Source organism: Dipteris shenzhenensis, chromosome 1 (genome assembly GCF_047967505.1).
Source record: "Dipteris shenzhenensis isolate YYH24624 ecotype China chromosome 1, Dip_SZ_1.0, whole genome shotgun sequence".
NCBI classification, from domain to species: Eukaryota; Viridiplantae; Streptophyta; class Polypodiopsida; order Gleicheniales; family Dipteridaceae; genus Dipteris; species Dipteris shenzhenensis.
In genome coordinates, this window is record NC_141596.1 from 44,330,923 (window position 1) to 44,353,906 (window position 22,984).

The 22,984-nt window shown below is 45.8% G+C and overlaps 1 protein-coding gene across 1 annotated transcript in view; it reads right to left on the bottom strand.

The window, feature by feature from the left end:
• LOC147905902 (uncharacterized) overlaps positions 1-22,984 on the bottom strand; it is a 97,317-nt gene that overhangs the window by 62,465 nt on the left and 11,868 nt on the right. Inside the window, exons 2-3 of the mRNA XM_087379862.1 lie at positions 9,460-9,543; positions 3,418-3,537 (exon numbers count right to left, since the gene is read on the bottom strand). Coding sequence (XP_087235988.1) covers positions 3,418-3,537; positions 9,460-9,543 — 204 coding nt within the window. The remainder of the gene's footprint in view (positions 1-3,417; positions 3,538-9,459; positions 9,544-22,984) is intronic.

Genomic DNA, 22,984 nt, shown 5'->3' on the forward strand with positions numbered 1-22,984 from the left:
TTCATACCCACCTTGAAACCCAAAGAATTGTCCAAAAGCCTGAAAATATGCCCCTATTGAAATTTTTAACAACCCAGTTGTGTTAGCTGTTCCTAATCCTTCCCTGAAAGGAAAGCATACCCCATTTTAGCATGATTGACTTTGGATCCTGAGGCAAGACAAAACAGATCCACACATTGTAGAGAATTCTGGATGTCTTGTGCTGTGTTCCTTATAGTGAGATTGGTATCATTAGCAAATTGCTGATTTACCAACTGTTGTCAAGAAGGCAGTTCAATTCCTAGAATGTTTCCCTCATCAACCTGCTCTTTGATCAACCAGCCCAAAGCATCTGCTGCTATAGCAAAGAGGGATGGGGCTAGTGGACATCCTTGTCTTATGGATCTTCTAAGCATAATGGGCTGAGACATTTCCCCATTTATTCATACTTTTGCTGAGGTGTTAGATAAAAGTATAGCCACATGAGTAGAAAACTTTTCTCCCAGGCCAATATCTTTGAGTGTCCAGAGTAGGAAATTCCAATTGAGCCTGTCATAGGGCTTATCAAAGTCAATCTTAATGAAGCACACATCTTGATGGGTTTCCTCTGCATGTGTGCATCCTTCCTAGTGTTAATAATTGCTTCCAGTAGATGTCTACCCTTGATGAAACCTTTCTGCTCCTTAAGAATCCACTTGTCCATTTTGTTCTGCAATCTTAAAGCAGTAGCCTTGGCAAATCTTGTAACTGCAATTCAAAATTGTCAGTGGCCTCCAGTTCTTCAATTCGGTTCTATCTCCTTCTTTGGTATGAGCTGGATGATTTCTCCATTTACATATCCAGGGATAGCGCCCAATTCCAAACACTCCTGCCATAATTGAAGTAGGCAAGGACCTATTACTTCCCAAAAAACTTTATAGAACTCCCTCTCCTGGTGTTTTTCCATCAGTCATCTGAAAAAATGCCTCTTTGAGCTCCTAGAGAGTAATGTCAGTGTCTAACTGCATCTTATCTAAGCTTGAGACCACCTTCTTCCTGGCTTCCTAGCATTTTCTTCTACCCTCAACAATCTAAGGACTTAGATGGTCTATGGTGCTTAACAGACTGCTGAAATGGTCAAGTATTATTTTCTCATTATCCTCCTCAGAAAGGGCAACATAACCCTCTGCATTTTTGAGAAGAGGTATTACCTCATAGTGTCTTTTCTTCCTTATGAGTCTAAAATTTTCCTTGGTTGGCCTGTCTATGTGACCACCCCACCAATCTCTAAAGTAATTTTGGTATTCCGAATTTTTATTTGTTCCTGTTCTCTAATCTCGCCTCGTTTTTTGACTAGCTGCTCCTGTGCACTGATGTCTCCAAGTCTGGCCTTAGCCTCTAGCTCTTCAACCTCGTTTTTTAACTCATCCATTCTTTTAGCTCTTATAGCCGCTCTGTTTTTCCTTGCTTCTTTCAGGATTCTTTAAATGCCGGTTACTGCATCTTGCCACCCCTGTGCATAACTGTCAGCAACATAAAAAGTATTCACCCATTGAGAGCGAGTCTCTTGATGAGCAGATTTGAGCTCAAACAATGATGGGTCTGCTTTAAACCAGCAAGTCCCTTTTTTTACCCAGCTCATATCCAACCAGGTAAGAACTGGTTTGTGATCTGAAAGAGTGAGGGAAGAGAAAACTTTGTTTTTTGCTTGGAGAGACAGATCTAACAGTCAAAGAGAGATGTAGACCCTGTCTAGCCTCACCTCTCTCCTCAAGTCTCCACACTGTCAGTTGCACCAAGTGAACAAGCCTAGGCATCTTGTATCCACCAGTTGTTCTTCTTCTTTTAAGTCTTCCCAGATCTGCAATTCCGAGCCTCTTAGGACTGATCCTTTCTGAAGCGTAAGGGGGTCAAATCCTGCTTGGTCAATACCTTTTCTTCTTCTGAACACTTTCCAGTATCTACCTGAGTCATCTTGCTATTTTGTTGCGGATATGTGCATGGTCTTTTGGAAGACATGTATGAGGACCTTTTCAATGTCCTCATTGTCATTCTCCTCATGCCTTGGGCCTACATTCAAGAGGAGCAAGTGACCATGAAGAAGCTGCAGATTGAGTGGCAGCCCACCTAGACTGGTATCCAGACAGTAAGGTGGAAGAGATACTTTGGACAAAGAGTCTACATATGCTCGGTGGAGCATGTGGGCTCGGAGATCTAGACGTGCCAGGCATATAGTAAGAGGACATTTTGATTGTATTGTGTCCGATTTTGACTTGCCCTTTTGCTTCTATATTTGTCTTTAAGCAAGTCTATTTGCTGGCTTGCACTCACATGAATGGTTGAGAAGTACACAAGTGTTTATGAAGCTTGATTCCATGGTGAAACACTTCCACATGTAATTCTTGGGCCCATCTATCAGTCTTCCAATTCGGGATACCCTCTGGTGGGATTTCATTGTCTAACAGAACTTTGGCACATCCTGTCTCTATTCTATTTTCCATTGTTGACATCTTTCAGCTTCTCGACCTCTTGAATTAACAAGGTATGTCCATCCTACATTTGACCATTGCCTCGTACATTTTCCTTTCTGAGGACCTATGAATAGGGGGACATAATCCTCAAAGAGGATCTGGGAGTAAACATTTTTCCAGATACTAATAACTATATTGGTGGTGATCCCGGCTGAGCAGCTCCAACGTTCCCCTCAGGGAATTTCTACTTGCGACTTTCTTCTGTAATTCTCGAATCTCGACCTATTCAAACAGGTTTAACAGTAGAATATAGCGAGCAGTTCAGCGTTTAACCATTTTGTTCTAAAATTCAAGCAAATGCCGCATATTTCTTTCAGCTTGTCTGTGCCACAGTGGCCGATGTTGAGTTTATGCCAGCTTGAACTTGATAGTGTCTGATGGTGCTTTACTGGCGCATCTGTCTCCTGACATTCAATCCACGATCAATTACTGATGGCATTGTTTTGTTGTAGTCTGTGAGCAGCTGAAGTGAAGTGACTGACAGTGCTTCTTGCTGGCTTTCCCCAGTGCACCCAAATCATCATCCATCTCCAGTCTTTGTTGGCACGATGTAATCCTCTAGTTCCCCGGTGTGTTTGAGGTGAGTTAGCACGCCAGTAGCAATAGCTGGCTTCTTGCTGGCTTTCTCTAGTGCATCCAAATCATCATCTATCTCCAGTCTTTGTTGGCACGATGTAATCCTCTAGTTCCCCGGTGTGATTGAGGCGAGTTAGTGCACCAGTAGTTTGGTGCCACGTCAGCAGCAGAGGGGCCTTCTTGGCTGGATGTGGTAGCACGACAGTAGCAACAGCTATTGTCCCATCTGTTCGTGGCTCTTTGGAGCTCCCTCTCTGGTGTAGCAGCAAAGGTTTGGATGGGCAGGTGCAAAGACGCGCGGGGGGAGGGGGGGGGGGGGGGGGGGGGGAGGGGGAGAGAGAGAGAGATCTACCTACAATAGTCATGAAATGTTGATAGAGGGACCTTGTAAGCAGGGAACCATTTAGCTTCTTCAAGTGCATCACCACTACACTCGCCATAGCATAAGGACTAAAAGAATTGTTCATTGTACCTGAGAACAAGGATCAAAACCCATTTGAGAATGCAAATGGATGTGATGCATATCATAAAAGTGCATATCTACCTTCACAACACTCTTCGAAAAGATTACAATTAGCTTGCTAAGCATTCAATTGCACCTATTCATGTACTTCTTTCCTATTTTCCCTCTCTCTCACATTTCAATTTGAGAGGTAAGGTAGCACCTAACAAGTGATCATAGTAAGCTGAATTTCTTATGTGTCAGATAAGATGTGCTTTATTTAACAAGTGCATCAATTTAAACATCGAGCAAAAGTAGGCTGATTGTATTCTAACAAAATCCAAAATGGAGGTCAATGAATCCACATCGTCCCTGAGTTATCATTTTCCATGAAATTTCTTAATTTCCCCCGAAAGACTTCTATTGAGTATGAAAGAGAAACCAACATGCAAAGCATGAAGACCCCGTGGTAAAAAATCACTCAAATATTCTGAACAATGAGATATGGATAGGAACCAAGACAGTGGTTAGAAATGCCATGTCATGCCTGTGATGGTCTTAGAGAAGAAAGGAAATTTCATCTCCACCACCACAACATCAAGAAATGTATATAACCTTCCTAAACTCTCGAAATGGCATGACACCAAGCTTGATCGATAACCATCTAGATTATGAGGATCCGCCTTGTCATGTGCATCACTATGAAAACTATAAACTGCAGCCGTAGACTGTGTACAGACTCACATAAAAGAAAGCCATGTGGGGTTGTATGGCAGTTATGCAGGCTGCCAGACAGCGGCGGCATACATAGTATGGGCAGTAGAACAGGCCCAGTCGGCCATGTCAACAGACTGACAAGCCAAGTGGTAGTCCACCATGGCTTGGTCCAGTAAGTAATCCATGCAGACATGCCTTTTAAAAAGTGAACAGACTGGCACAAGTCCAGAATACACTCAGAGGGTTCAGAATAGATAAGGCACCAGAGCCCCACTCATTGTTTATCCACAGCAAGACCTAAGCAGCGGCAACTCTCAGGCTGTAGAGCAGCAGGAAAAGAGGAGCAGCGGCCTCTCTGCATCTGCATTGCCACAAGGTTTCCTGCAACACCCATTGCACAAGCAGTCTGCTTTTAGGCATTTGTAGTCCTTTCATCCCTAACAAATATTCTCCAACTTTAAGGGTTGGGTAAGTAAGGAAGGGGGGGGGGGGAATTTCAGTGTCTACTCCCAGCTTTCACGTGTACATGGGCACATGTCTCTTTTGTTTCAACAAGCCTTTACTGCTTCCACACTGAAGCAGGTACCACGTGGATGCGTGTGACATTAAGTAGCTAGCTTATGTGCATGTTACTTAGTAATTAAGGTACCAAAATGCTCTCTCTCATTGATGATAAGATGGGACATGAAAGCACCAGCCCAACCATTGCAAACAGCATGCATCCCAAAGAAAATTACTTTTCAAGAGTATGATGGCAAAAACCATACCCTCAATTCTCATCTCATGGCTTAGCTCATTGAGAACTACATACTAGCATGCATGCACGTAAATGGCGAAGCAGTCACAGTGGTAAGCCAACAACTGTCATATAAGTACCAGTTTGATTGGAAAATTTTTGCAAAAAAAAATTCGGTTGTCAATTTTTGCAACCCCCAAACAAAGTAGACAAAAAGTCAATTTTAGCCAAATACATCGCTCAACTGTACTATGCAGATCCATTCATGCAATTGGTAATTCAACTAAAGAAACATGATGTGGGATAGCTATAAAAAAGTTTACATTGATTATAGTCCAACTTTCAATTCTATGTTTGTTGTTTATTGGTTGGAAGGGTTATGACATTGTTTGAGTTAGCAAATAATCATGAACACATGAGCAAAGGCCCTCATCCAAAGACTGCTCTTAGCAAAAACTATAAAGGCTCAACGTTATCATAAATAGAAGTACAAATGAGTGGGTATTTTTCAGAGGACTATGGAGGAGAGTGCCATGTGGCTGCTGGCACACGAGCATCTACCCCTTGTATGTGGAGCCTTAGAGGAATGGCCAAGTGGTGATCATGCATGGCTACCAATAATCTTCCCTTCGAACCTTAAAAATGAGACACTAGTCTTTCAAATCTTAATCTCATACATACTAGTAACATAATGATAATGATTGAAAAACCCTAAACCCTTAGTTCTAAACTCCAAACTCTAAACTTACCTTCAAATGCCACTTGTGAGGCTATTTGGTTAAAGAGAATCATAAACAATATTGGGCTTGGGCAAAAAGGGCCAACTCCTTTACAATAACAAGTATTCTATTTGATAAGCACAAAATCCAGTATTTCATGATCAGAGTAAGTGCATAGGTGTTCAGCATCACTTTGTACATGAGAAACTTCTGAGCAATAAAATAGATTTGGTCGATTATCAAACAAAGGATCACGTGGGCAGATATCCTAACCAAGGCTCTTGCAAGGATCAAGCAAGAGAAGTTTTCCAACATAATAGGCATACCATGTCCATTGTTCATTAAGGGGAGTGTTGGAAAATTGAGTTATGGACTATGGATTAATGCATTAGGTCACTGTTGGGGTAATTATAGTTAGGATTATAAAGATTCAATAGAGTGATTATTACACCTTAGGTCCTACACACCACCTATTATATTATGTCATTGATAGGTGGTTAGACAATGTGGTTGCCACATGGCTAGTGCATGGGATGGATTCCACTACATGTGGGATTATTTCACAAACTATAGGGTTGTTCAGGCGTGTAAGGCTTGGTTCTTCTCACCAAAAATATGAATGCATCTCAAGAAGCTCTCTCAAACGAGTGAATACCTCCACTTTTTCCTCTTTTATCGATGGGCATCTCCACCATGTTGAAGTTTCCCCCAATGATCCATAAGTCCACGCTTAGAATCCAAGAGAGTGCTTCTTTTCAAAACCAAATACACTCTCCTCCGTTGTTAGGAATGTACAAATTAAGAAAATCAATCTTCCACCCATTAGGAAATAGAATAATCCACTGAGCTCTATAGGGGATGAGAACACCATGCCCAATAACTAAAGGGCAAAAAGAAGCTGACCTATAAATGCATGTTTCTCCTCTAGTAAAAATCGCACCAAAGCCAAAAGCACAACCAAAAAGAAGTTTGGCCTAGTTCTTGCAAATTGCATCATCCAATTCATGCTCTTGAAGAAAAAGAATATCAAGGGGTCCAATTGAAACACGTGGATGTAGCTGATTACAGATCAGTTGTCTACTATGCGATACAGTAGACTACCTAGACCCCGTATGTTCTAGCTAACAATCCTCATTGGTGAGATGGCGAAAACTAGACCTCCTTCCTTGACCTAGTGATAGAGGCACTTGCCCCATGTGTACCTTGATCTTCTAACATAAGACAAAAAGCCCACTAAAGATAGAAGATAGTGTCATGGCAAACTCTGCATATATGATCTCGTGGGGACTAAGGGCTTACTCCGAATCATCCTAAATCCCATAATCACCTAGGGACTGATACTCAGAGAGAGAGAGAGAGAGAGAAAGAAAGAAAGAAAGAAAGTGTATTATTGTCCACTAAAGGCCAAAATGGGCCCATGGGACATCAAGAACTCTGCGTACAAGATAGCACAAAATCAACGTGCCACAAAGAAGAGGCATCGTCGAATATCATCTAAGTGCTACGCAATACAATGCAAGTGAAAGTACATAATGTCAAATCTGAGCCTAAATACAAAGTAAGCTAGATGCAAGGAAACCGCCCCTGGGTGCAAAATGGGGGGATGAGTACAATATGTCAATGCAAAGATACAAATCCATGTATCACGGAGTCTGAGAACCAAAATAATACTGGAAATCCTGTCCATCGACTCTGCCTCCTGCTATGAGAGTACAAATCTGAGCAAAAGTGAGGTGAGCGGCTGGTAGGGCGAGATCTCCATGAGTAAGTCTCCTCCGAAAAGCTGCCATCATCCTGGATCGTCTGAAGCGGCGAGTACGTCCCCTATGTAACAAGATCCTGCGGCGTCTACAAACCACCATCTCATATGTACATCCACAGGGTGGAGGCATGTGTCCTGTGTGAGCTCTGACCTCCTCGTGCTCCTCCTGATACCTGTCATCTGGTATAGCGTGTGTCTGAGCTCTATCGGGCTGGGCTCTATCACGCTCCGGTCTGTGCTGATGGTCTCTGAGGTAGTGTCGTCGAAGCATAGTGGCCTCCCTGACATAAAGAGCTAGGCAATGCTGATCCTCATAATCCATCACTCGTGAGAGAGGTCCAAAGCCATCCGTGAAGAGACTATAGCAGACACTGAGATAGGGTAGACAGATTCATATGACTCAAGGATGATAACTTTGTTAATGATTCGTGTGCCAAGGGCATGATTTATAGCACAAACACTTCCATTGACATCACACCAATGAACTAAGCTATGATGTGACACACGTCACCTTCCTTGACTCTTTCACTCACCTTCCTTGACCCTTGCACTCACCAAAAGTGGCAATACACCCATTCACACACACAAACATGTTCACACATACACACACACACACACACACACATAGCTCCGAATTACCTAGTTAGGATTGACATCTCCATGGAGCAGCAAGTAGCCTCAAATCTTAAAAGTGTACGACAAAAGCTCTTGTATTAGAGCTCCACCAAACTCTTTGTCACAGGTCAAGTAATGGTCGCCAAATTTGAGTTGCCATGGCATGCTACACAACGTCTTGCTGGTGCATGGCTCCCAGTTGGTGTACAACATGAAGTATTAGGGATCACTGACATTTAGATGCAAATCCAAACCCTTCTGGACAAGCTTATCATACAAGGCCTCACCCCACATACAAATCCCTAGAAGCTCCTCTTGTAGCAAGGACTTCTTTGGAATACTCCAAAGATGGGAGGATAGATTTTGCAAAGATGGATCTTCATGTAGGCCCCCCTCATTGGAAAGGTTGACTCAAAACTTAATGAGAACTTAGCGATGTTGTTCGACGGGTATCACTAGAGCCAGTCCCATAGTGCAAAAAGGAGATATGCCAACAACACCTATCTTGCACCCGTAGGTTTAAGATATGGACAGTTAGATGCTTGGTAACACGATGCACATCAATCGGGCATAGTGGGATAGTATCCCAATCAGGTCCTCGAAGGCATGGAGGCACCTTCCACAGTAATGGGAGGAGCGTCATAAGATGTTGCCACAATGAACACACATGACAGGAGTACGATACTGGACTGAGGAGATAGTGATAACCATCCCCAAGGCCTGGCATGAGGGCTTTAGATGAGAGGATGAGCAGCTTCAAAGGCTAAAAGTTAACCTTATTAACGTTCAACCAAGGTTGGCACCAAAAAGGGTGTGGAGTGTCCATAAAAGAAGTATTGGTTGGCATTAAGAAGGATTGGTATGGAGTGTCCTGAATCTTCGATGCTCGTTAATGACCAATAGTTTAGCTCACAATCACTTTTCAAAAGGAGATCATATGAGCATGGTAGACCTTTTTAGAAAGAGGGCATGTGATCCAAGGGGCTATTTGTAGCATCTCAACCTTTTCTATGGGACTTGGTCGTAAAGAGATCGATGTAAGCACAGGTCACTTTTGAAAATTTTGACATCTGGGCCAATGTTTAAATGCTAAAATGTGGGTATTTGGAGCATTTTTTCTCGATTACATATTTCAACAATCAAAAGATACAATGTGCCTTCCTTAACAAACCACAAAATAAAGATCATAGTATCATAAGTTTTTTAAGGACATACAAAGCTTCCAAGCAGAACTATTTTGAAAGGAAATTGCATGAGAAATCTCCAAGGAAAGCGTTCATATTTGTATCAATGAGTATCATTGGCTAGGGGCCATTGAAATTTTTGACCCAGAAACAAGATAGTACCATTTTAACATAAGAAGACCCAGACCAGACCTGTAGCAAGCAAGAGTAGAGATGTACACTGGTTATCTTCATTGGCCAGCCATCTTTCAGCAGCGACAATCTCTTCCTCATCAGCCAAGACAAGAAACAGTCCTTTGACATCTGCCCATCATCTATACAAACTTAGCTGTAGATAAGAGTAACGCTGTAAGTATTTATGCTTTTGCTGTGTTATCTTTACTCATGTTTGTTGGAAGTGTGCTAAATGTCCTGTCCAAAAGTCACTAGAAATATAAGGAATTCTACAGGATTTTAGAAGAAGCATAAGTTAAAGGCATAGCACATGGTCCTCCCTTTCTCTACCCTAATGGCATAATAGCTAAGGGGCTTGGTCCTTTTCTCTACCTTATTAGCATAAAAGATGAGGGAGCAGCAACATTGGTAATGTATACCACTTGTAGTGCTCCCCTATTCAGCACTACATGAAGATGCCTAGCACAACTTGGCAAAGGAGAGGTTTGAAGAAGCTGAGAGGAAGAAAATACCAAGGATGAAGACATGGATATGAAATGTGTCACTTCAAAAAATTATCAGCCCTCAGGCGTGCTAGGGTCTACATTTCTGCACTATTTCTGCAAACAAGCAGGCAGCAAACAGTGAGTTTGCAAAAAATGCCTAAATGTGGTTGTGTTGAAGATAAATGGGGAAAACAGGCCCTAGATATTGCCATGGAAACCTACTCATTAGGGACACCCAACAAGGTTTCAGAAAGTGTCCCTACCAGCCTCCATAAGGTTTGCACAGCCCTCATTGAGAAGATAGATAATCTGGAAGCTACAATGTAGCCTTATTGGCTGAGAAAGCACTTGTGGATAAGGTACTCAATGAAATGAAGAAACAGGGTGGGAAGATGCAAGAAGAGTGGAGAAAAGAGAAATCCAAAAGAGAGGAATGGGAAAGGACGGGGTAACTGCCAATACCGGCCTCCAAGGTAACGTACATGCATTGGAAATTATAGTACAGCAAATAAAAGATATGAATGGGGCCCCGTTAGAAACATGCAAGACAATGGAAGATCTTAAAGCTGAGAATGCCAACCTCAAGAAAGATATTGCAGCTATGCAGGCAGAATGCAAGGGAAACACGCTGAACTGAAACAGCAAATCAAGATGGGGCAGGCCAAAATGTTGGAATGGAAGGATATGGTCAAGAAAGGCACACCTGCTCCTAAAAAAGAGAACATCTCCGAAGCACTTCAGGAGGAAAAGAGCAGGACCAGCAAACGCTAAATGTCTTATAGGAGACACTCCAATGGCAAATGCCAAGATACTGTTCACCTAAATGGGGGTCAATCTCCCTTGCAAGATAGCGTGGAGGGTGGGCAACTGTTACAAAGCCACTAGTGTTGAAATTTCGGACAAGCATGGACAGGAAGACCCTCGTGAGCACAAGAGCGACTTTGAAGGGAACCAAGATCTACCTGGATGACGACCTCACACTTCTACAACACGAGCACCGAAGGGGAGGTATGGTACGAGTAATGGCAGTGAGGGAAGTAGGGAAATGGGCTGTATATAGGGATGACTAGGGTGATCATCCGAGAAAGAGGCGACAAGGAGGATAATGAAGAGAAGGAAGAAGGATAATTATGACAGTGCCGAGCCCATGGGATGTGTGCACACACTGGACAGAAAATAGCAGTATGGAATTGTAATGGCACACTATCTCAAAGCTTGGGGCAACTTTAGAACCACTCTTCGGAGAGTTCCACCCTCCTCTCGTCGAGAAGAGACAGACAGGCAGCCAGTCATGTGGAATGACTCGATACTGGATGAGCATGGCAGATCACTAGAAGCGTCACATTATATGCAGTGGTCTAGATGGGAGAGGGGACCTGCTTCTATAGTAGGTGCCTGGAAGGCGTTCAGGCAGCTTCCAGAGGATCAGAGACTCACTTCTATTGGCCATCTCAGAGAGAGTGCAGTCAGGATGCAGCAGATAGAGGAAGCCATACCAACAGAGTGGATAGATACAGATGATTTGCCGCATAGTCCACTTGGTTGGGAGCTTTCACGAGGACGGGTATGCCTTTACAAGTCATAACCTTGCGGGATGCACTTGAGGAGACCCTGGTCTTTGATGTTCAGTTGGGAGGCAAACTACTCACATCTTTAGGTGATATTCTTTTGGAGGTTGCCTTCCAGCCTGTTAGGATTGCAGGTTACATGGAGTGGGGCACAAATTCATAGTGGTTTCTTCATCCCGACCCTCTTCTCTTGGCACTTGGGTCTTGGAGACTCTAGTTGTATGGTCGTTCCCCTGAGTCTTCTTGAGGGTTGAGGTGGCATTTTCAGCGTCCACCTTCAAATTTTGTTAGCTCTTTTTGAGCCGTTTATTTTCTTCGCCATGGCATGTTGTACTCCCACATTAGAGCTTGCTCTTGCGGTTTTCAATCATACTTAATGAAGTGATCTTTTTGGGGGGAAAAATGGCACACTATGGTCTGACCCAGGAGGTTTCTTGGAGACATATAATGATAGAGACATGATCCTCTACACTGAGATGCACAAGAGCACACAGTAACTAGATATACATGGGAGTTAGCTCACAAGAGGGAGTTGAAGAGAAAGAAAGAAAGTTTATTAAAGTCTTTGGAGGACCGATGGGTCTATGAGATTGAAAAACCTAATACAATGAGCTGTGGTAGTGGAGCTAGTAAACAAACATCCACACCAATGCAGAATGCAAAAAATGCAAAATGGCAGTACTAAGTCCTAAGTACAACATAGTCATGTCGATAGTCGACTATATATCAATCTCAGCATCATCGTCATCATCAACATCATCAAAATCATCATCATCCTCGTCATTAGCAGCAGGACATCAGGATGGATTAGGCAGTGGAGGCATGAGGTCAGCAATAGAGCGTTGTCAGCCCCTCAAGGGTGTAGTCTTGCTACGTCTCCTAGTCGTAGCTCTGCGTCTAACCAGGGCCACTGTGACCCCTGTCGGTCGGGCTCAGACCCTAAACAAGGAGGGGATGTCCCCAAGTACGATCTATGTGTCAACCCTCTGTCTAAGCTGTCGGGTCACAGGCTCCGGGTCACGGTTATGTTGAGGTCTCGTCTTGTGGGCGTCTGTGATCTAGCTGAAAGAACTCCGTGATAGAGCTCTGAGAGGTATCAATCGAGGAAGAAGTCTCTGCTCCTGTCTCCGTGCTCGGAGTATCCTCTCGCGGTGTCTAAGCACATCATAAATGAAACCAACCAAACACCGCTGGTCTAGGTAGGAGAGGAGACGAGCCAAACCCCCCTAACTATCTCTGAAGAGGCAATAGAAACGCCCTCGGATCTCATAGTAAACAGGACACCTGAAGATGAAATGCTCCTCTGTCTCAACCTCCTGCATGTCACATAGTGTGCATATGCGCCTCTCCCTGGGTAACCGCTCTGCTCTGCCACTCTCGATATGAAGTCTATGTGAAGAGACCCGGAACAGTCCAAAAGAGATCCTCAACGAGTGGGGTAGGTGCATCTACATGTATCCTGGTGGATCAATGAAACCCTCCGTTGTGATATGTAAGAAGTGATCTCTGTAGAAGCCCAGCTTCACTGGAAGATCACTCAGGCCCAACCAAGTCCTCCGTTGTGATATGTAAGAAGTGATCTCTGTAGAAGCCCAGCTTCACTGGAAGGTCACTCGGGCCCAACCGTGTCCGGAATATGTGTAGCTATAGTAGATCCTCACAGATAACCTAGTTGACCTCGTGTGATAGAAGGGGAGAGAACGAAGCATGCATGTTGTAATGGAATGGAGATAGTCTGTCCATGTGGAGCCCTAGCCCCTCAAACCATCTCTCTGTGCATGCATACCAGCACCTCTGGTCTCCCCCTGCTGCAAGTGCTATAGAAGAGGACAGTGCTAGCCATGGTATCCTGCTACGCCCAGAGGTGTAATCCCCATATTCCCTGACTCGGTACAGGTATGTGATGGCCTGAAATGCAGCATCTAACTATAATGGGGGTGACCCAAATTCCGCCCGAATGATCCAGTGAGGAACGGATGGCTTACCACAGATCATCCGTGATAACATGAGAACCTGCAGCTGCTTCACCCTGGCCCACTCTATATCCGACAAGTCTGGCCCTCAGCATGGACTGTCATACATCCCTACTGAGCGGACCAAGGAGTCAAAAAGCAACCCTTTGGTCCGTGGATTCTGAAAGTGAGAGCCGAAGCACTGCCTCTCTAGTCTAGCCAATGAAGCATATCCTCTGCTCAGACGTGCATGCATCACCGGTCTCATAGTGAAGATGGGTCCAGAAAAGACGACCCCAAGATAAGTGTATGATGAAACTACCTCAACAGGGGACCCATCAAATGTGAACCTGGCGCATGACGATTCGAGACGTATTGAAGATCATAACCTTGGTTTTATCCAGGTTGACCTTCAAATCATGAGACTCACAAAATACTGTAGTGTGTCAAGGTGTCTCTGGAGCCCCTCTGCTGAGGAAGACAAGAGAGCCACATCATATGCGTAAAGCAGTATCTGGATCAACATGCCCGCGAGAGAGCAACCTACCCCCCCGTGTTTGCATCACTGTCTCGAGCTCGTCAATGTAGAGGCCAAACAAGGCAGGTGATAATGGACACCCTTGTTTGACCCCGATAGTGCTCACGATCTCGTCCGTCCATCCAGATCCTGTTCGGACTCTGCCTGAAACTCGCTCATAAAGTGCCATGACAGCCCAAATGATCTCCTGGTCGTAACCCAAATCCTGTAGGCATTGTATGAGGCCGGCTCTCGGAACTGTGTCAAATGCCTTGTGGAAATCCACAAAGCAACAATAAACCCTTTGCTTCTGTGCCCTCGCCTCCTCGATGATACATCTGAGCGCGACAATGTGGTCCATGGTCCCATGATCCCGCTTGAAACGGGCCTGTCCCGCTGCTTCGAGTCCTTGACACTCTGCAAATCTGCTGACCTCAAAATCAAGTATTGATGCATAAATCTTAGACATGACATGTCCAAACATAATCCGAGCTCATGGGATCCCCTGCCTTGTGAATGGGTGAGATGGTGTTAATGGTCCAGATGCGTGGAAACCCCAAGCAAACCACTTCATTGAATAGCTTTGCTAAGATCGGGGCTAGGAAATTAATCCCATATGCAATGAACTCAGTGCATAGTCCCTCATGATCCTTCGCTCGGCCATTACGAAGTTTCATTACGGCATCCTTTAACCCCCCGCTAGTGAAGAGGGTGCAGGATGTGAGACGTGGCATGTGTGATAGGTTAGGGACTGGCTGATTTGGGATATCATAGAGTGTGCCTGCATAATCAAACCACACCTGAGTGTTAGTGAGTGGTGAGGGGGACCGTCTCTCTAGAAATCTCCGCCAAAAGTCCTTAGAGTTGTTACTAAATAGAATGTTAAGTACCACCTCCTCGTTTCGGTGCACAAAGTCAAGTTTCTTCGTGCGTACCAGTCGGCGGTACTCGCATAGCATCTCTGGTTTGCTCGGAAGATTGTTTTTGGTTTTGAATCCGAGCTAACGGCGTAAAGCCTTACACTCATCATCGTACCAGTTATTACAGGGTACGGTCCTGGGTGGAGCGAGTGGTGTGGGGAAAGGCGTGAAGAGCAACCTCGTGTAGTGAGTGGGTGACTAGGACAGCATAGTCCTCTAATAGGGGTATAAAGTCAATGTATGCAAGAAGTATGTACAGACGGCCAGAGTAAGTAGGTGAGTGATCACGATCAAAGCGTATATCATGGTAGGTGGAGTAAGAACTCAACGGGGTAGAAAGAGCTGTGCGGCGGGGGGTAGAAATCCTAAAGAAAAGATAGGTATGATCAGCCCTTGGAGGGAGAGGTGTTACGGTAAAGTTAGTGATGCGAGATGTGAAGGCAGGGGATCCAATGATGTAGTCCACAACACTGAAGCCTCACCCATGTGGAAAGCACGTGATGCGGGCCCTCTATCAAGACCATTATAAATAATGAGGTCATGCATCCTACCGAGGTCTAATAGGGCCTGTCCATAAGATGCGAACCGTCCTTGTCGGTCAGCCGAAACTCGTAACATACCTGCCTCCTCAAGGTCAATGTCTGGCAGTAGAGTGGAATCATCCATGAAGTCGAGTGGTGCCTAACGAGCACCTCTCCTCGCGTTGAAGTCCCCAACTAGGAGGAGTTCTTCGCAACCAGAGAAGTCAACAATGGACTGATAAAGAGCAACAAATGGGGATGTCTCATCCTCCCCTCGAATATCTCTGGCAAAGCGGGAGGTCTCGGGGGAAAATAGCAAACTGCAATAAACAGATCCTGGCTATCCATGTGCCGAATCCGGATCTAGAGAAACTTGGAATGTGTATCTCTCTGCTCCACTGAGATGGCCCCTAAAAGTGTGCATCTGTAAAGGACTGCGACTCCTCCTGACCCTTAAACCCCTCCAGTATCCCTCATCTCATCTGTGTAGATAGACTCCCATGTATACCCGCTAAGTACTGGTAGTGGGCGCTCTGGACTCTGATGTGTCTCTATATAAAAGACTATGTCATGACCTGTATAGAATTCCAAGAAGTTCCCTGGTTCTGACCATAAGGTACCATTACAGTTCCAGACGGTACAGGATAGGGTCTCGGATGTTTGAGTCTCATAGACCCCGCCTCCCTATGTGGGAGGAGAGGTGGGTGCCCGATGGGGGCCTGTAAGGAGTCGTCCATCTCGTACTACTGCCCACTTCCCCTCGTTGCGGGCCTGGTCCCACTGTTGCAATAGAAAGCGCCTCTCCTCAACCTGTAGTGGAGTGAGGTCCTCATCCATGGAGATCGCTGGCTGGTCTCGTAAGGCTGACCACGACGTAAAGCCGAAAGTCGTGCCTCGGCGTCATGGAACTGTATGATAAGGGGCTGCTCTCGGTTGGGGTCCCTCCCAACCTGCCATGCTCTCTCAATCCTATGCTCAGTCGCCCCTAGAGTAGTGGCCATGAAGGCCGTCGCATCTACCATCGGTGTAGCCTCAGTGCATGGGATCCCACGTACTCTGATGTTGAGAGCCTTGCTGGCTCTTTGTTGCTATTCCAGGAGGGTAGCCGAAATGGTTACCCTTGCAGGTTCCCGTTTGGCTACGTCGACCCATCTGGATGTCTCCTCGATGGCAGATTGCATGCTCGCAATCTGTGCCTCCACAACTGGGGCCCCTGGGACTGTATGTATAGCAGTGACCTCATGTCAGAGCTGCGAGATCTCCTATCTGAGCCCTTGAATAAGATCAGTTTGGTCTCAGATAGCCTGAGATTGCTCCTATATGAGACGCACCTGCTCCTGGGTGAAGCGTGTCTGCTCCTGTGCGAAGCGTGACAGCTCCCTCTCGCGCTCGAACCTCCATCAGCAAGTTCTCCCAAGCCTCTGATGGGTCAGCTCGTCCGTAGTGGAAACTGCAAGGACTATGGCATGAAAGTGTGAGGATGAGACTGGAGGCTGGTGATGACTGGGTGAGATGGGTGCGGTATGCAGATGATAGTGGCCTGGAGGAGGCGATCCCAGCAGGGTGTGGGAACGTGGGCTGACTGAGAGGTAGAGGGGAGAAAAAGGTTGAGTAGTGCGGAACAGTGTATGACCCCTCCAAAGGAGGTGTCATAATCGGAGAGAGAACTGTAGTGGGAGAGGAAGGGAGAGATGGAAGAGATGGTGTCAATGACAACCCCTCTATCTTAGGGGAGGGTGGAGCAATCAATTTCATGGGTAGGGGTATATCAGAGCCAGGAGCTGTAACTGTAAAGGCTGTGGACGGAAGTAGAGCTGAAAGTGAAGTTGAAACTGAAACTGGAGCTAATGCTGAGACTAGCGCTGAAGCTGAAGATGAGGATGTAGTTGAGACTGAAGTTGAGACTGAAGCTGGAACTGAAGCTAAAGCTGATACTGAAGCTGAGGCAGAGGTGGACCCTGCCTTTGCTTTGCTGTCAACTCCGAGTCCACTGCAGTTGTAGCGTGTGTTCACATCCTCGAGTTCCAGTTGTGTTTGTTTCTTGGCTTTGTTGCCATCTTTCTTGGCGGCTTTATCTGTATCTTTGCCACCTTTCCCCATTTCGTTTGATTGACCCGTGTTGGTGTAGGTCTTAGTGCAGGAGCAGGAGTACGAGGCTCCGGGGGGTGGTTGTCCTTTTCAAATCAGACCTGAGACCACTCATATATGTGGTCCGGAGAGAGGAGCATGCACGCAAATCTGGATACGAGTTTAGCTTTCAGGTGCTCGACCTATCTTACTATAGATGGACACAGCCCATATGACACGATCCATGATGACATCACAGAGTTCTCCACGCAGGGAGACACACTCCTACAAGGGGATTTCAATGCACGGACACGAAATAGATAGGTGGGCCTGCCTGACTTCAGAGATGACAAAGATCCACACTTAGTACCGGAGCTAGATGTAGCTGATCTCGGAATATTGAGGCACTCTGTAGATGCCCCACAAGTGATAGGGTATGAACAACATCTGCTTGTGCTGGGGGCTATCCACGACTTGATCATCTATAATGGTCTCCATAGATGGCCATCTTCTGGAAGACTTGCTTGCTTCCCGCATGGCGCTGGGTCTAGTACAGTGGACTATCTAGTAGGCCCACTAGACTTTGTCTCACAGATACAGGACTTCACCATACCCCCCCCCCACACACTCAGAGTTGACCACACATACTTGGCCTTCCATATCTCTACCACCATGCCAGCCACAGTGAGAGCTCCCTCCCCACCCACTCGCTCGCATTCAGATCCACTTTGACCATACCCTTGACCTAGTGTACATGAGTCACCTGGCCAAGGAGATCCCGGCCCTACTTTGGAGATGATATAGACCTCGCCAACGCTTCCAACACCCTTGTCTCAGTGGTACAGGCTGTTGCTACCAGACTCTTTCCCATGACCCAATCCAAGTGGGTTCGAGACGGGAAGATGCCTCAAAACCCTTGGTTCGACGATGACGAGTGCAGAGAGGCGAGAGCCCACCTCACATAGGAGCAGGCTTTGAGTCATCTGACATCAGCTAAGGCACACACGATCTTTCGACTGACATTCGTAAGAGGTGGGCCTTCCTCACACATAAGATGGATGAGATTGTCAGATCTTTCTGAGGAAAAGACCCAACCAATGGATAGGGGTTTCTATCGAAGGGGAAGCCACCTATCCCCATTACCGACCCAGGGGTGTGGCACATGTATGCATGTTCCCTCTATGATGCCAAGATGCAGACACCACTGGATATGTCCTCTATGCCCAGGCCCACCAGTTGTCACATGTTCACGATACAGAATGTACGCTGCACTTCGTCGATTATACAATCGCAGCGTAGGACCATGAGGACCTACGGCCTGATCACTTTGCACATGGACAGGAGGTCCTGGCTCCGATACTAGCACAGATGTTCAACCGGTTGTGATGGCTTTCCAACTACTTAGAGCACCACCACTATTGTGCCGATACACAAGGCCAAGGACCCTATGGAGACTAGCAACTACCATACCCTCATGATTGGCCATACTCTGGCCAAGATTTATGGATCAGTTTTAGAGAGGGAGCAGGCACTAGGACAAGCAAGATTCTAGAGACAACATTCTACCCTAGATCACATCTTGACTCTAAGGGCTATCATTGAGGAGGCGAGATCTAGACACCAGAAGGTCTATACATGCTTTGTAGACTTTCGGAAGGCTTTTGACACTATCCCAAAATCCCGCATGATCAGGAGACTATAGGAGCTGAAGATTGCAGAGACACTGATATGAGGGGAGATGAGCCTATACAAGTCAGTCAAAGACAGAGTTAGTGCACCAGGTGGTCTATCGGACTTGGTCGAGAGTACTGTAACAACAAAAAATGATATTTTGTTTTGAAACCTGTGGGAGGATTTGTGAGGTTTGCACGGTGACAAAAGCTAGCAACGGAGACAAAGAACCAAGAAGCGTGATGGAGGAGTTGGTGGCGGGAGACGGCTCTTTGCGGCTACTCTCGTTGCGGCTTGTCAATCTTTTGATGTCGACTACTTTATTTCATGTAATCATTAATGTGGGTTTGACACTAATTAGAATAATTAGTGAAAATGATTGCAGAGGTGATTATGAGTGGAGTGCATCATTTTAAATACCACGGGTATGAATTATAAATACCTTGGTATAGGGATAGAATGGTTTGAGAGAGAGATTATTTGCTTTGTAATTGGGACATAGAAATGAGTCATATATTTAGAGTGGGCCAAAAGCCTACATGGACTCAATAATGTACTAAAATAATAGGGAGTGCACATGGAGAGCATGTGGAGGGCATGTGGAAAAGTGCAGAGGAGTGTGGAGTCAAAAGGAATCCTTCTAGAATTCTTATGTGGAATGTGGAGGATGTTGACATGTGGAAAATAGGAGGGTCCTCTTGGGCTACATGTGGGAGGACTATTGATTTTTCTACTCAAAAGGATAAAGAAGCATCTTATGATGGGACACTTGTCAAAATCCTCCTAAAAGGACAATTGATGATGACCCATGCCCTTATGTTAGGAAGAGGTAAAAGAATCTACTCCCAGTAAATGTAACAGGGTGAAGGAAGGTGAGAATTGCACTATAATAGAAGCCCCTCCCCTCTCTCTCAAGGCATCTCATTTTTTCCTTGTAGCCTTGCCATTGCCTTGTATCTAGCTCCTTCTATGCCTCTCCTTTCCCTTGAGCCTTAGCCCCTCTCTTCATTGTAGTTCTCTCCGATTGGGAAGCTTTCCTGGGTTCCAAAACCAAGATCTTCCCTTCTTTTCCCATTTTCTCATATTTTTTCCCTCTTCGCTCAGGGAGCTCCATTGGTGCTCATGTATGGCTTGTTTTGGGATTTATTCTGAGGGGATTCTCTACCCTTTAGGGCGACCTCAGTCCAATATGTATTGTGGAAGCAACCGCTTCAGTAAGAGAAATCGTTGCCTTTTCCTATTGCTCAAGTCGCTCTTGGACTGTTTTGGTACCCTGTCGTAAAACGGCCATAACTTTTTGCTCCCTACTCCGTTTTGGTCGAAACCTATATCACAATCTTCGTCTCTTTGAGCTCTATCCATTTATGTCTTTACTTCCATGTTATGATTTACTGAGAAAATGTTACAGTGCGCAGAACAGGGTAGACTTGGATTTGGGATAGTTTTGGAGTCTGTTACTCAAATGGTCCTAACTTCTCATCTCTTGTTTCATTTTTGTGAACTATATGTCAACATTCTTGTCTTTTCAAACCCTACAAGCATGTGTTCTTTGTTTTGGGTTCTGAGGGTCAAAGGAAGAGCTATTCCCATGCTATCATAGCTGTATTTTTATTTCCAATAATTATGGGTACTCTTGTGTGGAGCTTTATCAAAATGATGCGATCCAACAATGCCATACGTCAGACTGAGCCCTACCAATTCAGCCCCATCACTTCCATCCATGTAGTTCTTAGTATGAAAATTTTCTTCCAACAGAGGCTTGCTCTTACATTCGGCGCCGAACGCTTGGCAGAAATCGATGCTTCCCCTCAACCTTTCCTCTTTCCCATGTTGAACTATGATCTCACCTTTGATGTTTATATCTTTATCTTGCTTTGATTGGTCTATTTTCCTTTCCCTCTTGTTCTTTTGACTCTAAGAAGTGACTAGAATTAAGCCCCCAAATTCTGTGTCACAGTACAATCGGAGTGAAGCAGGGCTGCCCTAACCCTTTTCGGGCTTTACATTGATGACATCACTTCCGTCATAGACCGCTTAGGAGGCGGAGGATCACTACTAGCAGATCTCATGATACAAATATTGGTATATGCTGATGACATAGTCCTTATCTTATCCTCAACAGAGGGGCTGCAGAGACGTTTGGAGTCCCTAGAGGTTTTCTGCAGAGAGAGAGACCTGACAGTCAACCTTGGCAAGACCAAGGTTATGGCCCTCAACCTCACATGTAGTGCTTCATTGACTCAGCTTCACCTACTGAGATGAGCCAATGGAGATAGTGCAGTCCTACACATATTTGGGAGCAGTCTTTACAAGACCTCTTTTCACTATGACACATGCAGCTCATGCACGACTCACACGGGGAAGGAGTACTCTGGCACGATTGGAGACGATTGGAGACAATGCTTCTAGGGACACTTTCAGGATCCATTGAGGAAGTGTTGGCTCTTTGATACGCTAGTGCGACCGACTGCCATGTATGCAGCATCCTTCTGGGGTTGTAATCTATTGATAGCAAAGTGGAGGAGATTTGAGCAACTATAGGTGACTATGGGATCTAGGATTATTCAGAGCAAGCCCTCAGTCCCTTATGAGATAGTACAAGCGGAGTTCACCATGACACCACTACAGAATGATGCCATCTTCCAAACAGTGACATTAATTCATAGAGTCTTGGACCTAACCCACTGGAGACTAACGAGGCTGGCCCTCCAGAAGACTAGTTGAGAGCAGGGCATACACATGGTATGCACGTATATCCACATGGTTTGCCAGACATGGGATTCAGATGGGCAGGGTTCCCTTCCTTTCAGTACAGTATGGATGCACCCCCTAAGTGATCCCGCAAGAGGAGATTAACCGTATCATACAGTTAGATCTCCACTCCACACGTCTCGGACTTGGGGGGAGATCAGGAGTTCCCCACCAAGACCTAGTTCTACCGCGATCAATTCCTGAGCGTCTCAAAGGAGGGATTCATGATCAGACCCCAATATGTGGAGGACAAAGGAGTCTCACATGCCTTGAGGATGGCTATTGGGAAAATGTAAGTTTCATATCATTAGCTGAGGATTGAGACAGGGAGAGCAGCACGTATATACCTAGAAAGCAGCGGATCTCCATGCTATGCACAGTGAGAGTGATTGAGATAGAGGAGCACTTTCTCTACGCGCCTACCCAGCCTACTACGAGATCTGAGGGTGACACTCTTGTCTCTATCAGGATGGGAGTGGCTTCGGGCCACTATCACGATTGATCCGCTTCCTTGACCAGGTCTGCATTGGGCTCTATCTACTTGAGATGCGCCGACACAGGGAGACCCTCCTATGATAGATCAGAGAGCAACAAGAGGTGATCAGACCATAGGATACAGAGGCTAACTAGACACAGCGGTGAGTCACAGATTTCTATGTTTTTGAGTCAGCTCCAGGCGACAGTGGGGTGGAGGAGGAACTATCTGATATGTGGGCAGTCTGGATTACCGAGAGAGACCTGCAAGGCCACCTATGACATGGAGAGCAACCAGAGCACCCTCTATTGGGGTCCGACATATCACAGCTTTTCTCAGAGGACTCTTCCACCAGCAACCCTTCTCCACCTAGTTGCGCCTCCACCCGCAGCGCACCTCCTCCCCGCCTAACTACGTACCCACCTGCAGCCCCGTCTACCTTACTGTGCCTCCACCCACATCCCTCCCTACCCGCCTCCTATCCCCCGCGTCTCCTCGCTACTCGTCACCTGCCCCTCCATACCCACCTCCTATCCCTCGCCGCGTTGCCTTTGCAGCCCCTCCGTCATGCTCCTGCAGCACCTCCTTGCCCACCATCTGCCTCCTATCCCTTGCTCATGCTCGGCCATCCGCTTACAGCCCC